This window comes from Aulonocara stuartgranti (assembly GCF_965226115.1).
Source record: "Aulonocara stuartgranti genome assembly, chromosome: 12".
NCBI classification, from domain to species: domain Eukaryota; kingdom Metazoa; phylum Chordata; class Actinopteri; order Cichliformes; family Cichlidae; genus Aulonocara; species Aulonocara stuartgranti.
In genome coordinates this window covers 25774459-25791319 of record NC_138948.1, presented here as the reverse complement: position 1 = coordinate 25791319, position 16861 = coordinate 25774459, and the positions used below count along the sequence as shown (strand labels likewise).

The following is a 16861-nucleotide window of genomic DNA, read 5'->3' as shown; positions in this document are numbered from 1 at the left end:
AAACGTCCACATTCATGAAGATCATCTGAAACCTCTTTAAATGAACTACTAACAACAAATGAGGAAGCAACAGACATTTTATTTTGGATTCACACACATTCACTTTCATCCTTATTACGCTGAGTGCTTTGTTTAATGGTGATGAAATGTAAATGACTTCCAAAGACAGCAGCTGCATTTGTTTCAGCCTCTGTATTCAGTACAAAGTCCATTCAAGTTTTAACACACTGCTCACTATTCAGCTGTGCAGAAAGCCCATTATGATGATATGTGCCTTTTATACTTGAAAAATGAATTCAATTCTATGGATCTCTATTTACTTCCTTTGTATTTTTTTTTCACATCAGCCACTGTATACAGTACAAACTTTATATTCCAAAAATTCCAAGTATTGCACACTTATCAACTGTACATAAATCTGTTTTCACATGCACAGTTTAGGAATTAGTACGAGTGCTTCCAAACCAACACAGCCAACAGCCAATACTGTAAGTTATAGCCAATTTTTCCATATTGTTATGGTCTGATCCATTTACAGACACTGACAGAATAATCCAGTCAGCATATCAGCATCAATATACAGAAATGCATGCATTTTCTCCAGAAAATAATTTCTTTAAAAGGTACACAGACACTGTACGCTAGATGAAATTACTGTACAGTGAAATCCAGATTAAAATCTGATAACACTTTTAAACGAGAACCCCTAGAAACCCCTTCTTCCTCCTCCGTGGCGATCCTTTCTGCCACTGAAGCTTCAATTAAACGACAGCAAAAACACATTACTTACACTGCCACGATGCATGAGATATAATACGCATTAGTATCACTGTATAAACAGATTATACAATGTCGGAAAGTATCTATTACAAGGGGCAGATCACAGCTTAAATTAATTTTTCACATCTACATCTTTAAATACCTAAACATATAAGAAAATGTAAAAAAAAAAAAAAAAGTCTCAAGATAAATCACCGATGTGCAGTGGTGAAGCATACAAATTTGGCACTTTGCCACTGATGCTATATTATGTGTTAAAGAAGAAGATATGTAGGCAACAAAACAAATAAAAATAGCATATGGCCTGGTATACTGCGTTCCAGCCTTTAGGTTGCCACTATTATAGCATATTCCAACTATTTCTGTAAAATTCTGGAGCTACATACAAGATAAATGTTTACGCTTTCCAACCTTCAGAACAAAAAAGCTTTTAAACCCTCTGCGGTCAAAAAGATATAACTTCTATTATTAAAAATGTGTGGAATTTAAAAACTGATCCCACAGTGCAGTACCCCGTCCCCCTACTACAACCACGCTTTCACTGCACCTCTAATGTTAAGCTCAATAAGTTAAGGCGATTCAAGTCCCTTTTGTTCCCAGAGCCGATTAATTAGTTTCTTGCAGATATTAATTACGAAGGCAACAGAGGACAGACGCAGTCCAATTTCTTGTAACTTAACAACAAGGCAAGTAAAGAAACTAAAACCCTGAAGCAACTTCATCTGAAATCCTCTTGTCTCGTATTTTTTAGTCGAACAGACGACGAATACTTTTCAGGTGGAACAGACTTTGTTACCTACTGCATATATGCAAATTTGTGACAACTGTGTGTACAGTGTTGTCCTCGGTCAAAATCTGATGGAGCGCAACCACGGTTACATCATGTGTACGACTACATCTACGATGCAATATAATTTTTAATGGTGATCGGAAGGGAAGTGCGGGTGTACAACAGATGCAGAGAGAGAGCTTGACCACACGAGGATGGCTGAGTGACTTGGAGAAGGGAGAACATCTAGGCACTGCTTCATTTTCTACTCAGTAGGAGCTGGTGGCGGCTGTTGCAATTCTCTTCCCAATGTACACTCTGGGAAAGAGGAAAAAGGAAAAAAAAGGAACAAAACTGAGTCAGTTTGGAAAAAAGGAAAAGAACAATAATATTTTGCAACAGTACTAGATAAATGATGATGCTCATTTATAACAAGTGATAGATTAAAATTAAGGTATACACTTTATAAACATAACATGGAAGCTGTCTCTTTGAACGGCTATAACTTCTAGATATGATTGTTGCAGACAAACATATAATTAGGGCAACTTGAGAAAACTCCAGCTGGTGTAACAAAAAGCTCAGCAATGGTAGAGATGCGTGACTTTTGACTTACCCAAGCCCAAGAGCCAGGATGTGTGAGATGAGTAAGGAAGGGATAAAGACTTTGAGAAACTCGGCAGAGAAGATGCCGCCTTTCTTCATGACTCCACTCTTTCTCATACTTAGAGAAACGGAACGTCGGGGGTGCCTAAAGTGGAACTCTCTGATAGGAAAAATTAAATGACAGGTTATTAAAAAAAAGAAAAGAAGAAAAACACAGCTAAAGACAGTCTCCTGACATATCAGTAAGTAGCTCTGAAAGCCTGGTTACTTTGGTGGAATGTTTTCAGGTCTGCTCGACCAGTCAGCAACCCAGTCTACTTCTTTGTTCATCAAAATGTCTTCCTCTCTGTCCTTCTCTGCACAATCTTCCTCTGACTGCAAATATAAAAGATGAAGCGATTAGATCAATGAAAAAGACTTTAAAGGGTCTTAAACTTTAGAGCTGAATACATAGCTTTACCTGACTACCTCTTGGGCTGGACATTTCCACATCAAATGTAATCTGACCCTCATCCTGCTCTGGACTTGGTGGCCTGTGAGGGCTTAATCAACATGTTTGGAGTAAGAAAAAAAACTTCTCAATAACAAACACACATATAAGGCCTTGAAGACCAAAAAATGACTTTTCTTCCTACCTATCGCAGGAGGAGTTACTTGGGCTGGATTCGTGTTGTGCATCCAGGAGGATCTTTTCCATGTCCCCGTTGTGGATAGAGGAGGACGATGGCACATGCTCTAGTCCTCCAATTAGGGTCTCATCACTTTCAGGCACCACTTCCAAGGTCTGCAGAGTTTGACTCATACCAGTATTTGCGTTTATTTGGTCTGCAGCAGGTGGTGTTAGCAGGTTGGTCTGCCTCCCCTGGGCCCCTGTATTCCCATTTAGCTCCAGCTCCACCCAGGACCCTTTGTAAAATAAAGATCAAGAGGACACAAGGAAGGTAAGCTTGCTGTGATAAGGCACAAACCTCGCAGCTGATTACACAGCACATAGAGACACACCCTCAAATGGAAACAGCTGACCTACATTTTCTGCACCGCTGATTCTGCGAATTCAAATGAACCGCCTGTGCACCGCATCCATGATGGCACGCATTTCTTTGTACCACTGCCCCATAAACAGCCTGCACTCTTTTTTTTAATCAGCAGACGGAAGGGTGTTGCGTAATCTCTCGGAGCCTGCGGGTTTGCGTGAGCGCACAACGTGACAGCGTGAGACGCCCTTTCCCGAAAACAAAGCATGGTGTATTTGTTTGGTTCGCGGATGGACATAAAAATAATAGATTGCACATTTACAGAAGCATTTGCCATCAGTGTTGCTCCCATGCGAGGTCTTGCATAACTACAGAGCGCACGGTGAGACAGTTTGCCCAGACATGTCGCTGTTCCAGCTGTGGTGCTGCCACGCATGACGAAGAACATCCCGAGAGCTAATGTGATGGCGCTTTAGTCGCTTGAAGTGCGAGCACACCTTAAGTGTTGTTTTAAATGTTTTTAGCTGTTTGCCTGCATGCAGTTGGGTAAAAATTGCGACCACTGCCTTCGGTTAGATTTGATGTATAATCAAAAGTGCAAAGGGCTTTTGAGTAAAGAAGTAGCTTGCCCACACAAAAATATACGGCCCATTATAGGAAAATAATAATTTAACAAAAAGGAAGTCACAAAAATCCCCCAAAATATTCAGTGTTTTGCCTCAAAGTTGTTTTCGTTGCTAGTGAAGCCCACCTAGCTTCAATCTTTGTACATGATTGGCCAGTAACGCGTCCATCAAAGCTTTTCTAAGACGCTATTGGCTCATTTGAGGTGACGTCAAACAACATACCCCCGCCCCTCCCAGTCGACGAGGAAATTCCACCCTCGATATAACTTTTACAATAAAACCTTCGCAGTAGCGGTATTTTTCACACACACAAGCGTCCATTACGAACATGTAAAGTAACGACTACGACGTGGAGCCGGGAAAACCCGAGGACGGTACGTACCCTGAAGCCCGGGCTCTTCGTTATTGTTTTGTTGAGCCGTCGCGGTGGACATGTTGACTATCCTGTTTTAGCATTCAACATGACACGCAGACAAACTTCCAAGTGCGCAGGCGCTAGATCTGTCCAGAGTCCAAACAGACAACAAAGGCTGGCTCTAGATCAGAGATGGCGTTTTACTTTTCCCCCCACCTTTTGGTTACGTTATTTAAAAGCTGATTTGAATAATGTACACAATTGCAAGATTTAAGAAAATAGAGATGTTTCTTTTTTCCTTTTTTGGGCGTGAGGGAAAGTAAAAAAATATTTCTACTAAAATGAAGTCCCACTGTATACACAGAAATCAGTTCTCTGATAGCATCCGGTGTATTTATAACCGATGTAAAATCATAAAGCACTGTGTTGGTTTTTGGGGTGTTTTTTCGTTTTTGTTTTGTTTTGTTCTGTGTTGGCCACTTGAGTCATTAGAAGGTTTGAGATGAGACTAACAACATTGATAAGGCTGGTCCTGTCGCCTCCAATTACAGGGTGGCATGGAAATAGCAATTTCTTTACACATATGCACATATGGCATATGCGGGTTTGGGTGCCTCTATAATATGTACAAAATATCGTTAAAATACATCAAATCCAGTAATTAAAGTCTCTAACTTTCTTATTGGTCAAATAATTAAACATTTCAGTTACATTTTATGCACTGTGTGGCATATATGACAAATAAGCATGTAGCCCAATAAATATAAAATCCAGAAAGCTACACAACATGAATTTGAAATACAAGTCTAACTTAGAAATAATAACATTTTACATGACTAAATTTACACAAAATGTCAGAAATCTGCACTGTCTGTTCCTACTGAAAACAAGAAACAAAGCTATTGATGCTATTACATGTTTTGATGTAATATTATGCAGTATATTTAGGTTTAGAATTTATATTCAAGGTTAAATGCGGCTAGGCTTAAAGTCTTAATGCTAGCTTATTTTAATAAACATCACTGCCATATGCAAAATTAGGGTGGCAGTAGGGGTGGCAAGAGTTTATTTTAGGGTGGCACATGCCACCACAGTAGATCTGCCCCTGACCACTGGTAAACCTTCAAATAACTGCTGGGTTACATGTCTGGAATATTAACGTGGGCAGAAAATAGGTCTGGTATTAATTAGAAAGGGATGAATCTATAGGACACATTGAGGATTGGGATTGGCGTGTTTTTATATACTTTTCAAACATAAGGCCCGGTAAAGACTAATTCGCCCGCTGGGCGGCCTTGGAACAAGGAGAACAAATATTAACTGTATTCACATTTAAGTTTTACAGCTTTTTCTATTTGTAAAGACCCATGGCCATTCATAACACACAAAGGTAATTACTAATATAGATGTTTGGGTTTGTTTTTTAAAAAAAATGCATTTTCAGTCCTTTTTCTTTGGTTTATAATTACGGGACAGTAATTCTATTATATACTACCTTGCAGAAAAAGTGGGATGTTCTGAAATTACCTGCCTTTTTCTTATATTAAGATATTTGGGGGATTAAATGTGTAGCTAGAGTTCTTTGAAACTTCCCTTTGTGTCAGTGTAAAGTGGAGTATACGTTGCCCATGATGTAAAAGGAGTTTGACATCGCTGAGGTAGAGAAAGCAGTTTCATGCTGTTTTCATTAAACTTCACACCAATAGAGAAAATAATATATAATACAATAGCAACTCATCAGAGGTGTGTAATCCTTAGATCAGGTATGCAGACATTCATCTCACATCTTTCCAATTGAAAAATGTTTTTTGAAGTAACAGCTTTGTTCTTAAAAGCTTTTTAAAAAAATTATTATTAAAAAGATAATTTATTTAAAATAAGAGGAAAGGTGTAGTCTTTTTTAAGACAACATGCAAAGCTTAGTTTAGCATTTAAAAGCCTTACAGAATCCTGAAATGCCCTCAGTGTCTAATCCAAAATAAAAAAAAAAACGACAACAAAAAACAACAGTCATTACATTCAGAATTCAGGTTGAAAATTCTTTATTATTTTTCATCTAAATTGTACTTTATTCCATGTGACAAGGACATAGCTGTACACTGAACCCTTTGTAGCCCCCCCACCCCATAGATCACCAAACTCTTACAATCTTTATTCAAGAGGCCATTTTAAAGAAACAGAACATACAAATTAATGAAATTCACAAAGGTAAAAGTGCAATTTGTTTTAACTCCTGTAATATATCAGACATGTATAATACACTGCTGCAACTGAGAAAACCTTACAACTCCAGACAACAAGTAGGGAAGGTTTGGTTTCCCAGGGTGTTGTTCAAAAGCCATTACATATGTTTGATTTTATTTTTTAAAAAAAGAAAAAGTTATGAGCTACCTTTAAATAAGGCAGTTTTTGTCTTGAGTCCTGAAAAGCTGCTTTCTTGAAGGTACGTTTTGATCAAGAGCAGCGGTAAATTCCCCTGAGCAGTCACCTGTCTGGCACATCATAAATTTCAAGAAACATGACTTGATTATCTCATTTATTCTTAATGCTCTAAGAAAGGCAATAGGGTTCCTTTGAATATCATCATGATTTAAACCACAGTTATGAAAAATAGCTACTGTAATTATGTGTTAATTTATGGGATCCTTGACTTGGGAATGGGCACATTATGAAGGTTTATTCAAGTGACTGGAGCTGTATGACACAAATGACCCTCACACAGTGTGAGGGGAAAAAGAAAGATTAGTGAAATACCTCAGCACTAGTAGACATTACCCAGAGCCCTGAGTGAGACAGACACACACACACACACACACACACACACACACACACACACACACACACACACACACACACACACACACAAAACAGTAGTTTAACACCACCGTATGGACATGGGTGGTTATTTTGTTGTCATTCTAGCGATTGGATATCCGTTCTCTAAAATAAAAGTAACACACGAACTGAAACAAATACCATCCAGTGGACCAAGACGCTTCATTCCCTGATTTAATGGCTTAAATCATGAAGCGGACAAATTGTGCTATAATCAAGTTGTTTGCACATCAACAGATTAAATCTTCTTCCTGATATGACATTTGACTTTCAATAGAAGAAAAACAACAGGACAAACAACTTAGTGACAGCTCAGCTTTCATTAGGTTTCCCAGTGCAGCTAATATTAACAACACTTACACCTGATGTCTCATTAACTACCCTGCCATATAACAATCATCGGCAAACTGAGTGCTTCACAATTTCTCCTTGATAAATAAACAAGCCTGTATAGCAAAGCGACACATGCTTCACAGGAGAGAGGAGACATTTTCATAAATCTAAATCAGTAACTTTAGAGAAGTTGACTAAACAGTTTTAAGCAATAAACATTGATTAAAATGCCTTTCAAATAGAGACCCAGAAGGGCCTATTCTTTCACAGCCAAATAAAATAAATCAAAAACTATGGCACGTAAGTGGAATATTAAGATCCAAATTATTTTAGAAACCAACTCTGAGGCATCCAAATAAGCTCTACATGCACAGTGTGCCCCCCCCCCAAAAAGTTAGAATTATAATGCTTACAACTTCAAAAGATACTGAGACCTGAAAAAGCTTCTTTAAGTTTTCAAACTTCCAGGATGAGAAAAAATGTCCCCAAGTCGTATGTCAAAAAACAAAACAAAAACAAAAAAACAGCTACCCAACTGTCAAGGAACCTTCCATCTACAATCAATCTGAGACAGACAGCTAAAGAAACTACAGTGATCAGACTGTAATCCTATTGCCTTAATTTATACAAAAATAAATCAACTATAGTGATTAATCTATTTTTAAACAGGTACAGTACAAAATGTCATTATATTAAAAAAAAAAAGTGTACAAACAGAAAGTAGATACAGAGGGTAAAGCCATGGGTCAACCTGCAAACAAAATAGCGGGAGAGCTGGCAGCAGAACTTAGTTTTGTTGCCACAGGCCACATAATGCCATTATACACACACCCTTCCTAGTGTGAGTGTGTGTGTGTGTGTGTGTGTTACAGTTATATATGTCCTTTTGTCCTGAGCTATTGTTTGCAAGGGTGACGAGGTCAGACAAGGGGGCTTACTCTCTGCAAAACGGCTTCAATTGAGTGTAGCTTCAGAGTGAGTATAGGACTGGTTACTTTGGCATAATTAGCCATAATAAAACCACAATACCTGAAAAATGTGTGTGTGCATTTTGCACGACTGCGCCAGCATTTCTAAAGCCGTGGGCTATTAACTGGAATTATATTTTTTATTACTATAAACCATTGTCCACATCAATACAACATGAAAGTCAGCTTGTTGTTTAGAGAGTGGCTCGAGATTGGAACAGGATATATATTCAGGTTTCAGTGCAGCTTGAAAAACCAGGTTCTTTGTTATTTCTTGTACTTGAAAAAGAAAAAAAAAAAAAAGAGACAGAATTTAGTCTCCATTGTTAAATGGTAAATGTTACAGTATGAAAACAGTTTTCCTGATTTAATCAACAGCAACAAGTTCACTATAAAGGTATAAATGAAGCAGACTTTGTTAATATTAATGACTGTAAACTAGTGGCTGTCTTAAAAGGTCAAAATCTGATCCAATATTAAATCTTGCACACTGTGGACAGATGTTTGCAGTAATGCAGGCTGTACGCTATAATCATAGAACCATAAAAAAGGTTAAAACACTAAACGAGTCCTTTAACTGCATAATCATACTGTATATTGGCAAGAAAGTGGTGAGTGAACTTGGCAAATGGACAAATACTGTGAAAATATGGAGTGTCGACAGTTTGCATTACCAGTGTTTCAGGCCAGTGGTGACTGAATGATATGAGAGCAACAGAAAACTAATGAGACACAATAGCTACAATAATCTAATAACTAGTGGCTATGAGACACAGATGAACCATGGCACAAAAGAAGAATCAAACAAACAAACCAAACGTGTGTATGAACAGATTTCCCTTTGGTTTGGGATGTAGTGGAGTTGCAATTTGTAGCTTGATGACTGGAGTGCTCCAACCAGAGAAAACCCATGACACTAAATCCCACTGTATGACTCAGATCTTAAAAAACCAAACAAAAAAAACCAAACAAAAAAACCCCTACATGTTCATATTTGCAATACAAATAGAAAATGGGCTTGTGATGGCCTACTTGGGTGTACTGTGTTCATGCCACTGTTGACATAGCAGTTCTTGGCATATGCCAAGGGCAGCTCATCAAGAGGGATTTAGCCAAAAACAGACAGCTATTGTTCATATTTGTATATCAGAGCAGCGGCGCTCAAGCAGAAACTGGGACCTCAGTGCTTCAACAAATGCTAGTTCAGCTTGTCCTGGAATATGTACAGATTGTTGGTTGTGGCCACAGCAATGATGTTGTCCAGAGGATGCCAGGCAGTGTGGAGGATCTTCTTGTTAAAGTCCAGACTGTCTACACTGATCTCATCCTTTTTGCGCTTCCCACCTGTGCTTACTTTGCGAGGTTTCAAGACCGATCGCGGCTTGCTGTTTTCCCGCGACGCCTCTAGGGTCATGTCCTGCTGGTATCCTCGATCAAACATCCTGAAGAAGTTGTTGTAGGAACCCGTCATCACAACACTGTAGGTAAACAAGGTGTGAGTCAGCGAGTAGCCTTAACGTTACTGGCAAACACAATCCTTTTCAAGTATGGACATTAAATCCTGTCGTCTGTCATGAGCCAATTATACCACTTCACCACCCACCCAAACCAAATTATGAGCCACATTATGGTCTGCACCGAGCAGATAACTGCAGTAAGTGATAAGGCCTGCGTTTCTGGGTTCAGTGACGTCAGAAAAGGAGTATTCCCTAACGCTCTGCGTGTGTCATGCACGCATGTATTTTGTTTGTCCAGGACAGCTGCAGAAAAAAAAAAAAAAAAAAAAGGAAGCCACGGAATGAGTGCTTACCTGTCGTTCCCATTCCAACAGCATTCAAACTTATCGAAGATGCAATCATTCTCATAGAGTGAACACAACTTGCTCCTGAGATATTCATGCACCTATTTAAAGAAAGCAATGAGGAAATATACAGAGTTTCCATCAACAACTGTGCAAAAGCAAAAACAACATTTACACTTTAATCACGTGGATGGACGGAACCTGCTAGAATCAATCTAGCCTTACAGGAAGAAAAGTAATGCAGAAACTGGAACAGTATTTTTGTGTTGGCATAATTTACAGACCTGATATGTCTCTACTGGTCGCGACTCCATATTGAGATCCCAAATTTTGACAGACAGGTAGTCCCGGGTCATCATGTAGCGTCCACTATGGCTGAACTTTACATCAGAGATGGATGAGATGATTTCAGAAAAGAAGGAACGATTGTTTGGATCTTCAGGCTCTTCAAACACTTAAAAAATGAAGAACAAACACATGCATTTCAGCGTCAATGACTGGAAGAACAACAATAATTTTTACAGTGGTCGAGTTGTTTTAAAGTAAGCCCTGAAACTTTCTTTACATAACAACAACTTTGTAAAAGATACTGAATTTCAAATCTGGTTATATAAACACAGAAATAAAGCATAAAAGTAACAAAGCCTTTCCGCTTATCTTTTGATATGCGTTATGAATAAGGGTCACCATTCTGACTGTTCTGAACAATTTGGCTTAGCAGGTACCAATTTATACGTACGTGCGCTATGTTTTCTATGCTGTGAGCAGGAAGCAGAGTGTGTAAATCTTCTTTTATAGCCTCATGCACTAAGACCCACATGGCCTGGATACTTCATAATGTGGTAGATGGGAAACTAAGTAGGATCTTCTAAGGATCTTCTATTTCTTAGGTGAATTTGTGAATTTTATGTTACCATGTGAATTGTATAGAATTGGAGAAGCAATTTGTTGTTCAATTTCTTTTTTGTTATAAAATCGAAGAAAATATTTTCAGAAAACAACATGTAAGACGTCAGCTTTGTTTCATTTTAAGAAAAGGCTCTCACGACAGTGCAACTTTTCACTTGTCAAGTCTTCTTCTCAACAAACCGTCAGCTTTGTTCAAGCACACTGCACTAGTCCAGTCAGCCACCGTCCATAGCAAGAGTAACTTTATAACTGCAGCTGATTAATCGAGTGTTACACTGATAGGCTCAATAAGAGCCTCCCATCAATCTTTGAGGAGACACACAGTCAAAGAGCTACAGAAACACAAAAAGAGACCGCCTTACGTTTGGCGTGGCTGTCGCATAGCGCTGCTGCCCTCATGTCACACAGGCGGATCGTGCCCTTGCTGCTGCTGTAGACAAAAGTGTTGCATTGGTTGGGATGGAACTCGGCCGCTGTGATCACCTCTGTTAAATCCTCCATATTGGCCGGCTTAATGTCAACAATATCTGAAGAGGTGAGGTTAAGGTAAAAACAAACAAACAAACCCAAAAACCCCAACAAGCAAATAAAAAAACCTGAACAGACATTTCAGCAACTTAAAAATCTTTCAGAAATAAAATTAATTGGTAGTAGTATTATTATTATTCACAGAGTCATGTTCTCAGTTTGAAGAACCCATCTAAGCAGGCTTTACTGCTTGCAGGTAAACAGTCTGTGCGCAGAGGAAAATAAAAACTGCTATTGCCACTATGAGACACTGAAATCACAGATCATCAAATTCACTATGATTTTTATTTTTTTATTTTTTTAAAACAGTGACTGGCACATGGAAAAGGTTTTGCCACAGATATCTGCTCACTAGCACAAAAGTGCCCCAAATCATGTAGATGTTATTCACTTGTGAATACTTTCCATTTCATGCTCATGTGTTTTCAACTTTTAACAGCTACATTAATCTTACAGATGACCTCTGACCTCATGAGCCAACAGTGATAAAACCATTTAACATAATTTAGTTTGCATTAATTCTTTCTCCGGTTCAAGTGTTTTACATCAGTTGACGCAATCCTTAATAAAAGGCAGGGGTTGCACTGCATCAATCTTCCAGCATGAAGAGAAGATATGAGCGGCCCAAACGAGCAACTAATCTCAATTCAAGAAAAACATGATTCCACTTTGTATCTAACTCTGGTTCGTCTTTGTTTATACAGCCTTCATCAGCGGTCCCCAACCCCCGGGCCTCGGACCGGTACGTGAGTCGTTTGGTACCGGGCCACGAGAGTAGAGGCTCAGGTGTAAAATGTATGGTTTTCAGGGTTTTTATCGGTTTTCAGCATTATTTTGTTATCGTTTTTATCGTTAACTTGGTTTTCCTGGGTCTTTTCACATGTGTTATGAATAAATCTTTTTTTCGGTACCGGTACTACTTTTATTTTGTTGTATTTATCCGCGACACCTTAAAGGCCGGTCCGTGAAAATATTGTCAGGCATAAACCGGTCCGTGGCGCAAAAAAGGTTGGGGACCGCTGTCCTACATAGAACAACGCAGTAAGAACTCATGGGGTGAAATTATTAACATAGGATGTAGGAGGTGATTTTTTAGACCATGTTAGAGGCACCCAGTTAAACATCCCACGCTTTGGGGACATCTGGTGGTAGTATAAATAATGACACTGTGCTACAGATTAAATAGACACCAGTGAATATCATTTTTTGCTCTTGTCCAGTCTGCCTGTAAACACAGTATGTACATTTTTAAATATCAGGCAAAGAATTGTTTATATGCCCTATAAAAATACATGAATCATGTTTTATTTGTTGCTAAGTAAGACATAGTCTTTGTCTAATTTGACTGACACGGGGTGAGCAGGTGAACAGGATTAATAAATCAGGCATCTCTTCAAACAAAGGCTTAAAACTAACCACAACATATCATTCATTATTTCACATACCATTCACATACATTTTTTTTTAAGTTCTCTCCCTGGCTTACGCTCCTTTGAAAAATGATAAAACTGGGAATAAATAAGACAAAACACTGACAAAATAATTTTATATTATTGCAGTACTTTATGGAATTAAAGAATGAAAGGATACTAAAGCTGCGATCAGTGATCTCCAGATGCCAGAGGTTAACGCGCAGGTCATCAGCAGACAAGTAGGTCTCACAATCGCTGTTGACTGAGATGGAGTTGATGTGGTATGTGTGCGCGTTGGCGAACACTCGTCTAGGACTGGCTTCCACCATCAAGTCCATGGGCCTGAATACTGGTACCTGAAAACAAAAGTGGGGCTGTTTTTATATTTCTTTAATGGGAGATGCAGTAGATTTTATGACCTCTGTTTTACCTCTAATATATCCACACAGGCATGTTACAAAACAAATTTCACACTAGAAAAAGAAAAAAAAAAAAAAAACATTAAAAAGTGTCCAAATTATTTTTCTTACCCTGGTAAAGAGGCACAAAGATGTAGGTGAAAATGTACATAGATTTTCCCATTTTTAAGATGGGGACAGTTACCTGCTCTTTAAACAAACAAATAAAAGGCCTTGCCTCAGTATAAAGGCAAACCTGTTGAACTGAGTCTATATTTGGAAACCATTCAGTAAGGACAAGGAGAAAAAAAAGGGGGGGGGGGGTGTCTGTGAAAATTAAAGGTGAATAAAGCAGACATTACATCAACTGCAGCACTGCAGTAATTGCAGGAACAGATTGGTAATTTTATTAGTTCCATCTGTTTACTTGCTCATAAGATAAGTCAACGTCTCAATCAAAATAGAACGGACAGTTTTGTAATGAGTGGAAGGAAACACGGAAAAGAAATGATTAACATTTATTCCAATTAATTCAGATGTAAATTACTAACCAGACTCAACATATTTAATTTGTTGTTAATTTTCTTGATCTACTTATTATAAATGAATGGAAAGTAAGCAAAGGATCTCAGTTTTGGCTAACAATGTAACAAAAAGAAAAGATCTGGGCTGTAATAAAGCCAGTTATACACACCCGTAGTGTAGTGACAGTGTTGGGATCTCTGTATTGCCCATCTTCTTCCTTCAAATTGTAGCCCTCTGGTCTTTTGTCACGCTCACTAATTTTCCACAGCTTTATGGTTTTGTCTAACAATGAGAAAGAGCAAAGATCATGAGAGTCATTGAGTTATATTTACTCCCATATAAGGCAGTAGATGGCGTAACAAAAGTTCACATTTACTACAGCAAAAGAATTTACTCAAAAAGAAAGTAATTTACAAACCATTTGTTGACAAAAGAAAATGTGCTGCATTCTTCTGAGGCAACCATCGAATCTTGTTGATCTTCTCCTCAATCTCAAGACTTTTCAGGTAGTCAAACTCAGGCTCGTGGCTCTGGAAGGTGCTGTAAACATTGTACTCTCCTCGGCACTGAAGCTTATTCTTACTCTAAATACAAAACAGATCAAACAAAAGTTCAAGTGTTATGAAACCAAGATTCAATGTCTCGGGTCAAGATCATTAGAAACATTGTACCTGTACACCTTTGTGTTATATAAACTGAGTTTGATGACCTACCTGCTTTGGAGTATTATGAATCAAATGTTAAAAATAATTACTGTTCCTATGTGTCACTAAAACATACCTCTTGCTCCTGCTGAAAGATGACAACACGACCCCCCTTGTCCCCAGTTGCAAGTAGCTCTCCAGATTGGTTAAATTCAACAGTGGATATGATATCGGCTGTCAATAATAAAAATTGCAAAAATGAGACTAGCGTCAAATATAAATAACCACACATTTTCTGCCAGAGTTTCTGATGAACGCTATTGTCAATCTGAGACAGGTTTACTGCAATAACACTGAGTGTTTTACGAGGCTTTTGCTGTCTAAACGATTCATTGCCTTTCAATGGGAAGTGATTTACAAAATGCCTCAGCAGCCCACCTGTGAGGGGTGAAAATCATGTCAACCATGGTGAAAACACAACACAGCAATGACGCACACATATTTATACACACACACTCAACAATCTTAGGACACAAAGGAAAAAAGAACAGAAAAAAAGTTTCCATCTTCAGCTATTTAGCACTTTTCAAAGAGAACCATTCTCACAAAGTCCTACAATACAACAATCAATCCCCGCTTACACACTGGCACTATTCTGAGTTAGTGCAGTCGTTAACATCGACAGTGTGCGCCTGATACGACCCGACTCCATGCAACCCCATAAAACAATAGCAGACAGACTGAAGGCGAATCCTTTTTTACAGGAAACTAATAAAAACGTTACTGGAGTGTTGTGTTTTGAGCCCATGTACTCCTATGTATTGACACAAGGAGAGGCTCTCATTTATACATGTTCCCAGACAAAGCTTACTGTAAACAAATGTGTAGCCCTTAATGCATAAATACGGCCACCATGTACTGTAAACACACTTTTGGTGCTTTGAGTTTTCCTTTAGTTCGGAAATAATTAGCTGGTAAAGGTTTTCTTTTAACTTGGCCACTCAAACAGCTCTGTAATTAGTCAAACCTAAGTGCTACTTCTTTAACAAATATGAAACACCTATTAAAGATTCTTCTCTGGCAGAGGTAAAATCTTTTTCAATTCTAACATGCAGTTCTCTCCCAATTATGTAAACATTGTGTAATGCCCCACTAATACCCAGGGTGAACTGAGAAAATAGTGAATGCTGACATTTTGCAGCAATTATGCCAAAAATAGAAGATTGTTGTCAGTCTGTGAGAAACCAAATGGACTACAATACCACACCACTGATCCCTTATACCCATTATTACTGTAAATAAAAAAAAAAAGAAAAAAGAAGAAGAAGAAGGCATTACTTTTCATTGCATATTTAGAAATACCACAAATATAAAGTGTGGCAGCAGCGCTTTGAAGCAAAGCCTAAAACAAGCGTGCACAGGATGGTGATCCTGGCAGCTCAGGCTAGCAAGTGTTCAGTGACTATCACATGGACTTACCTTCAGCGACGTCGTCATCTATTGCTCCTTTGACTTGGGAGAAGCACCACTGCACATCATTGCTCCCACCACCGGGCCCTGCACACAACATGACCCCAAGATTGGACACACCACCATTAAAGAGAGACAACTTTACACGCGTTAGCCTGCAGCTAACTTAGCTAAAAACATCAATATGACAACGAGGCCTTAAGGAAATTCACAGTAACTGCGTTGCAACTGCTGCTATAAACTCATAGGCACAGATAACTACTTGATGTGTGTTTGTGGAGAATCTCGCTCACTTTAACACTAACACTGACTTACACTGGCATCTTTGAATTACCCTAGCTCGCTAGCTAGCTTGCGCTGGTTAAACATGACATTACAGAGAAACAGATCATCGTTGTCAAACAGGTCAGCACCTGTTAATTAATAACCCCAGGCACTGTGGTAGTCTTTTCCCCTGTGGCTTTACCTGCCATGGTGAGCGACTCGGAGAGGGGTATCTAAGCGGGCTCGGGCCCTGGACTGGAACAGTGCTGACCCGGGTCGGCTGGGAGGTTCTAGCGAGGAGCAGTGCAGGAATGAAGCCGGGAGTGCTGTTTGGTACTCTGAAGAACGTAAGCAAAAGTCTTCGGCCCTGCTATACAGCACGGAACTGTTTTCCACAAAGTAATTAATAATGCCCACTATTGGCTTGTAGACTTTGCACTCTACTTTGAGAGTTCCCTCTCCTCTGCCTCCTTACAGCACTTTCAAAATGGCGAAACGCGGGCGGCGTTCAGCAGTCACCAGAGAGCGGCGAGAGGGTGCGCCGCGAAATTTTAAACCTACCCCTCAGCGACGTTGGTCATCTTCCTATCTGCGGAGACCGCGAGGTCACTTGATTTACTGCGCTTTAAATTCATAAAAAGGGTAATAACCAGGTTTTTAAAAT

The 16861-nt window shown here is 39.0% G+C and overlaps 2 protein-coding genes across 3 annotated transcripts; both read right to left on the bottom strand.

The window, feature by feature from the left end:
* Positions 1-59: 59 nt before the first annotated feature.
* bnip3la (BCL2 interacting protein 3 like a) lies at positions 60-4246 on the bottom strand. Its single transcript, XM_082555844.1, has 6 exons — positions 4138-4246; positions 2791-3061; positions 2616-2697; positions 2424-2530; positions 2166-2315; positions 60-1867 (listed from the first exon to the last, which is right to left on the bottom strand). The coding sequence occupies exons 1-6, from the start codon at positions 4187-4189 to the stop codon at positions 1819-1821; spliced, it is 711 nt and encodes a 236-aa protein (XP_082411970.1). The 5' UTR covers positions 4190-4246; the 3' UTR covers positions 60-1818.
* Positions 4247-6135: 1889 nt separating this feature from the next.
* ppp2r2aa (protein phosphatase 2, regulatory subunit B, alpha a) lies at positions 6136-16861 on the bottom strand. Of its 2 annotated transcripts, XM_082554678.1 has the most exons (10): positions 16400-16861; positions 15943-16020; positions 14600-14697; positions 14238-14403; positions 13989-14101; positions 13075-13252; positions 11319-11483; positions 10332-10501; positions 10057-10148; positions 6136-9724 (listed from the first exon to the last, which is right to left on the bottom strand). In XM_082554678.1, exons 1-10 carry the CDS (start codon positions 16404-16406, stop codon positions 9445-9447), a joined length of 1347 nt encoding a protein of 448 aa, XP_082410804.1. In that variant the 5' UTR covers positions 16407-16861; the 3' UTR covers positions 6136-9444. The 2 variants fall into 2 exon arrangements, with proteins under 2 accessions (XP_082410804.1, XP_082410803.1); XM_082554677.1 differs by lacking the exon at positions 16400-16861 and having other exon boundaries at positions 15943-16048.

Bases quoted from the DNA above. Each gene is read 5' to 3' on its own strand.
- bnip3la (XM_082555844.1), bottom strand. From the start codon at position 4,189: ATGTCCACCGCGACGGCTCAACAAAACAATAACGAAGAGCCCGGGCTT. The intron at 2,698-2,790 runs GTAGGAAGAAAA...ATGTTGATTAAG, and splicing joins AGTAACTCCTCCTGCGATAG to CCCTCACAGGCCACCAAGTC. The intron at 1,868-2,165 runs GTAAGTCAAAAG...CCTCTTTCCCAG, and splicing joins ATCCTGGCTCTTGGGCTTGG to AGTGTACATTGGGAAGAGAA.
- ppp2r2aa (XM_082554677.1), bottom strand. From the start codon at position 16,033: ATGTTGTGTGCAGGGCCCGGTGGTGGGAGCAATGATGTGCAGTGGTGC. The intron at 14,698-15,942 runs GTAAGTCCATGT...TATTATTGACAG, and splicing joins AGATGACGACGTCGCTGAAG to CCGATATCATATCCACTGTT. The intron at 9,725-10,056 runs GTAAGCACTCAT...GTTTACCTACAG, and splicing joins TGTTGGAATGGGAACGACAG to TGTTGTGATGACGGGTTCCT.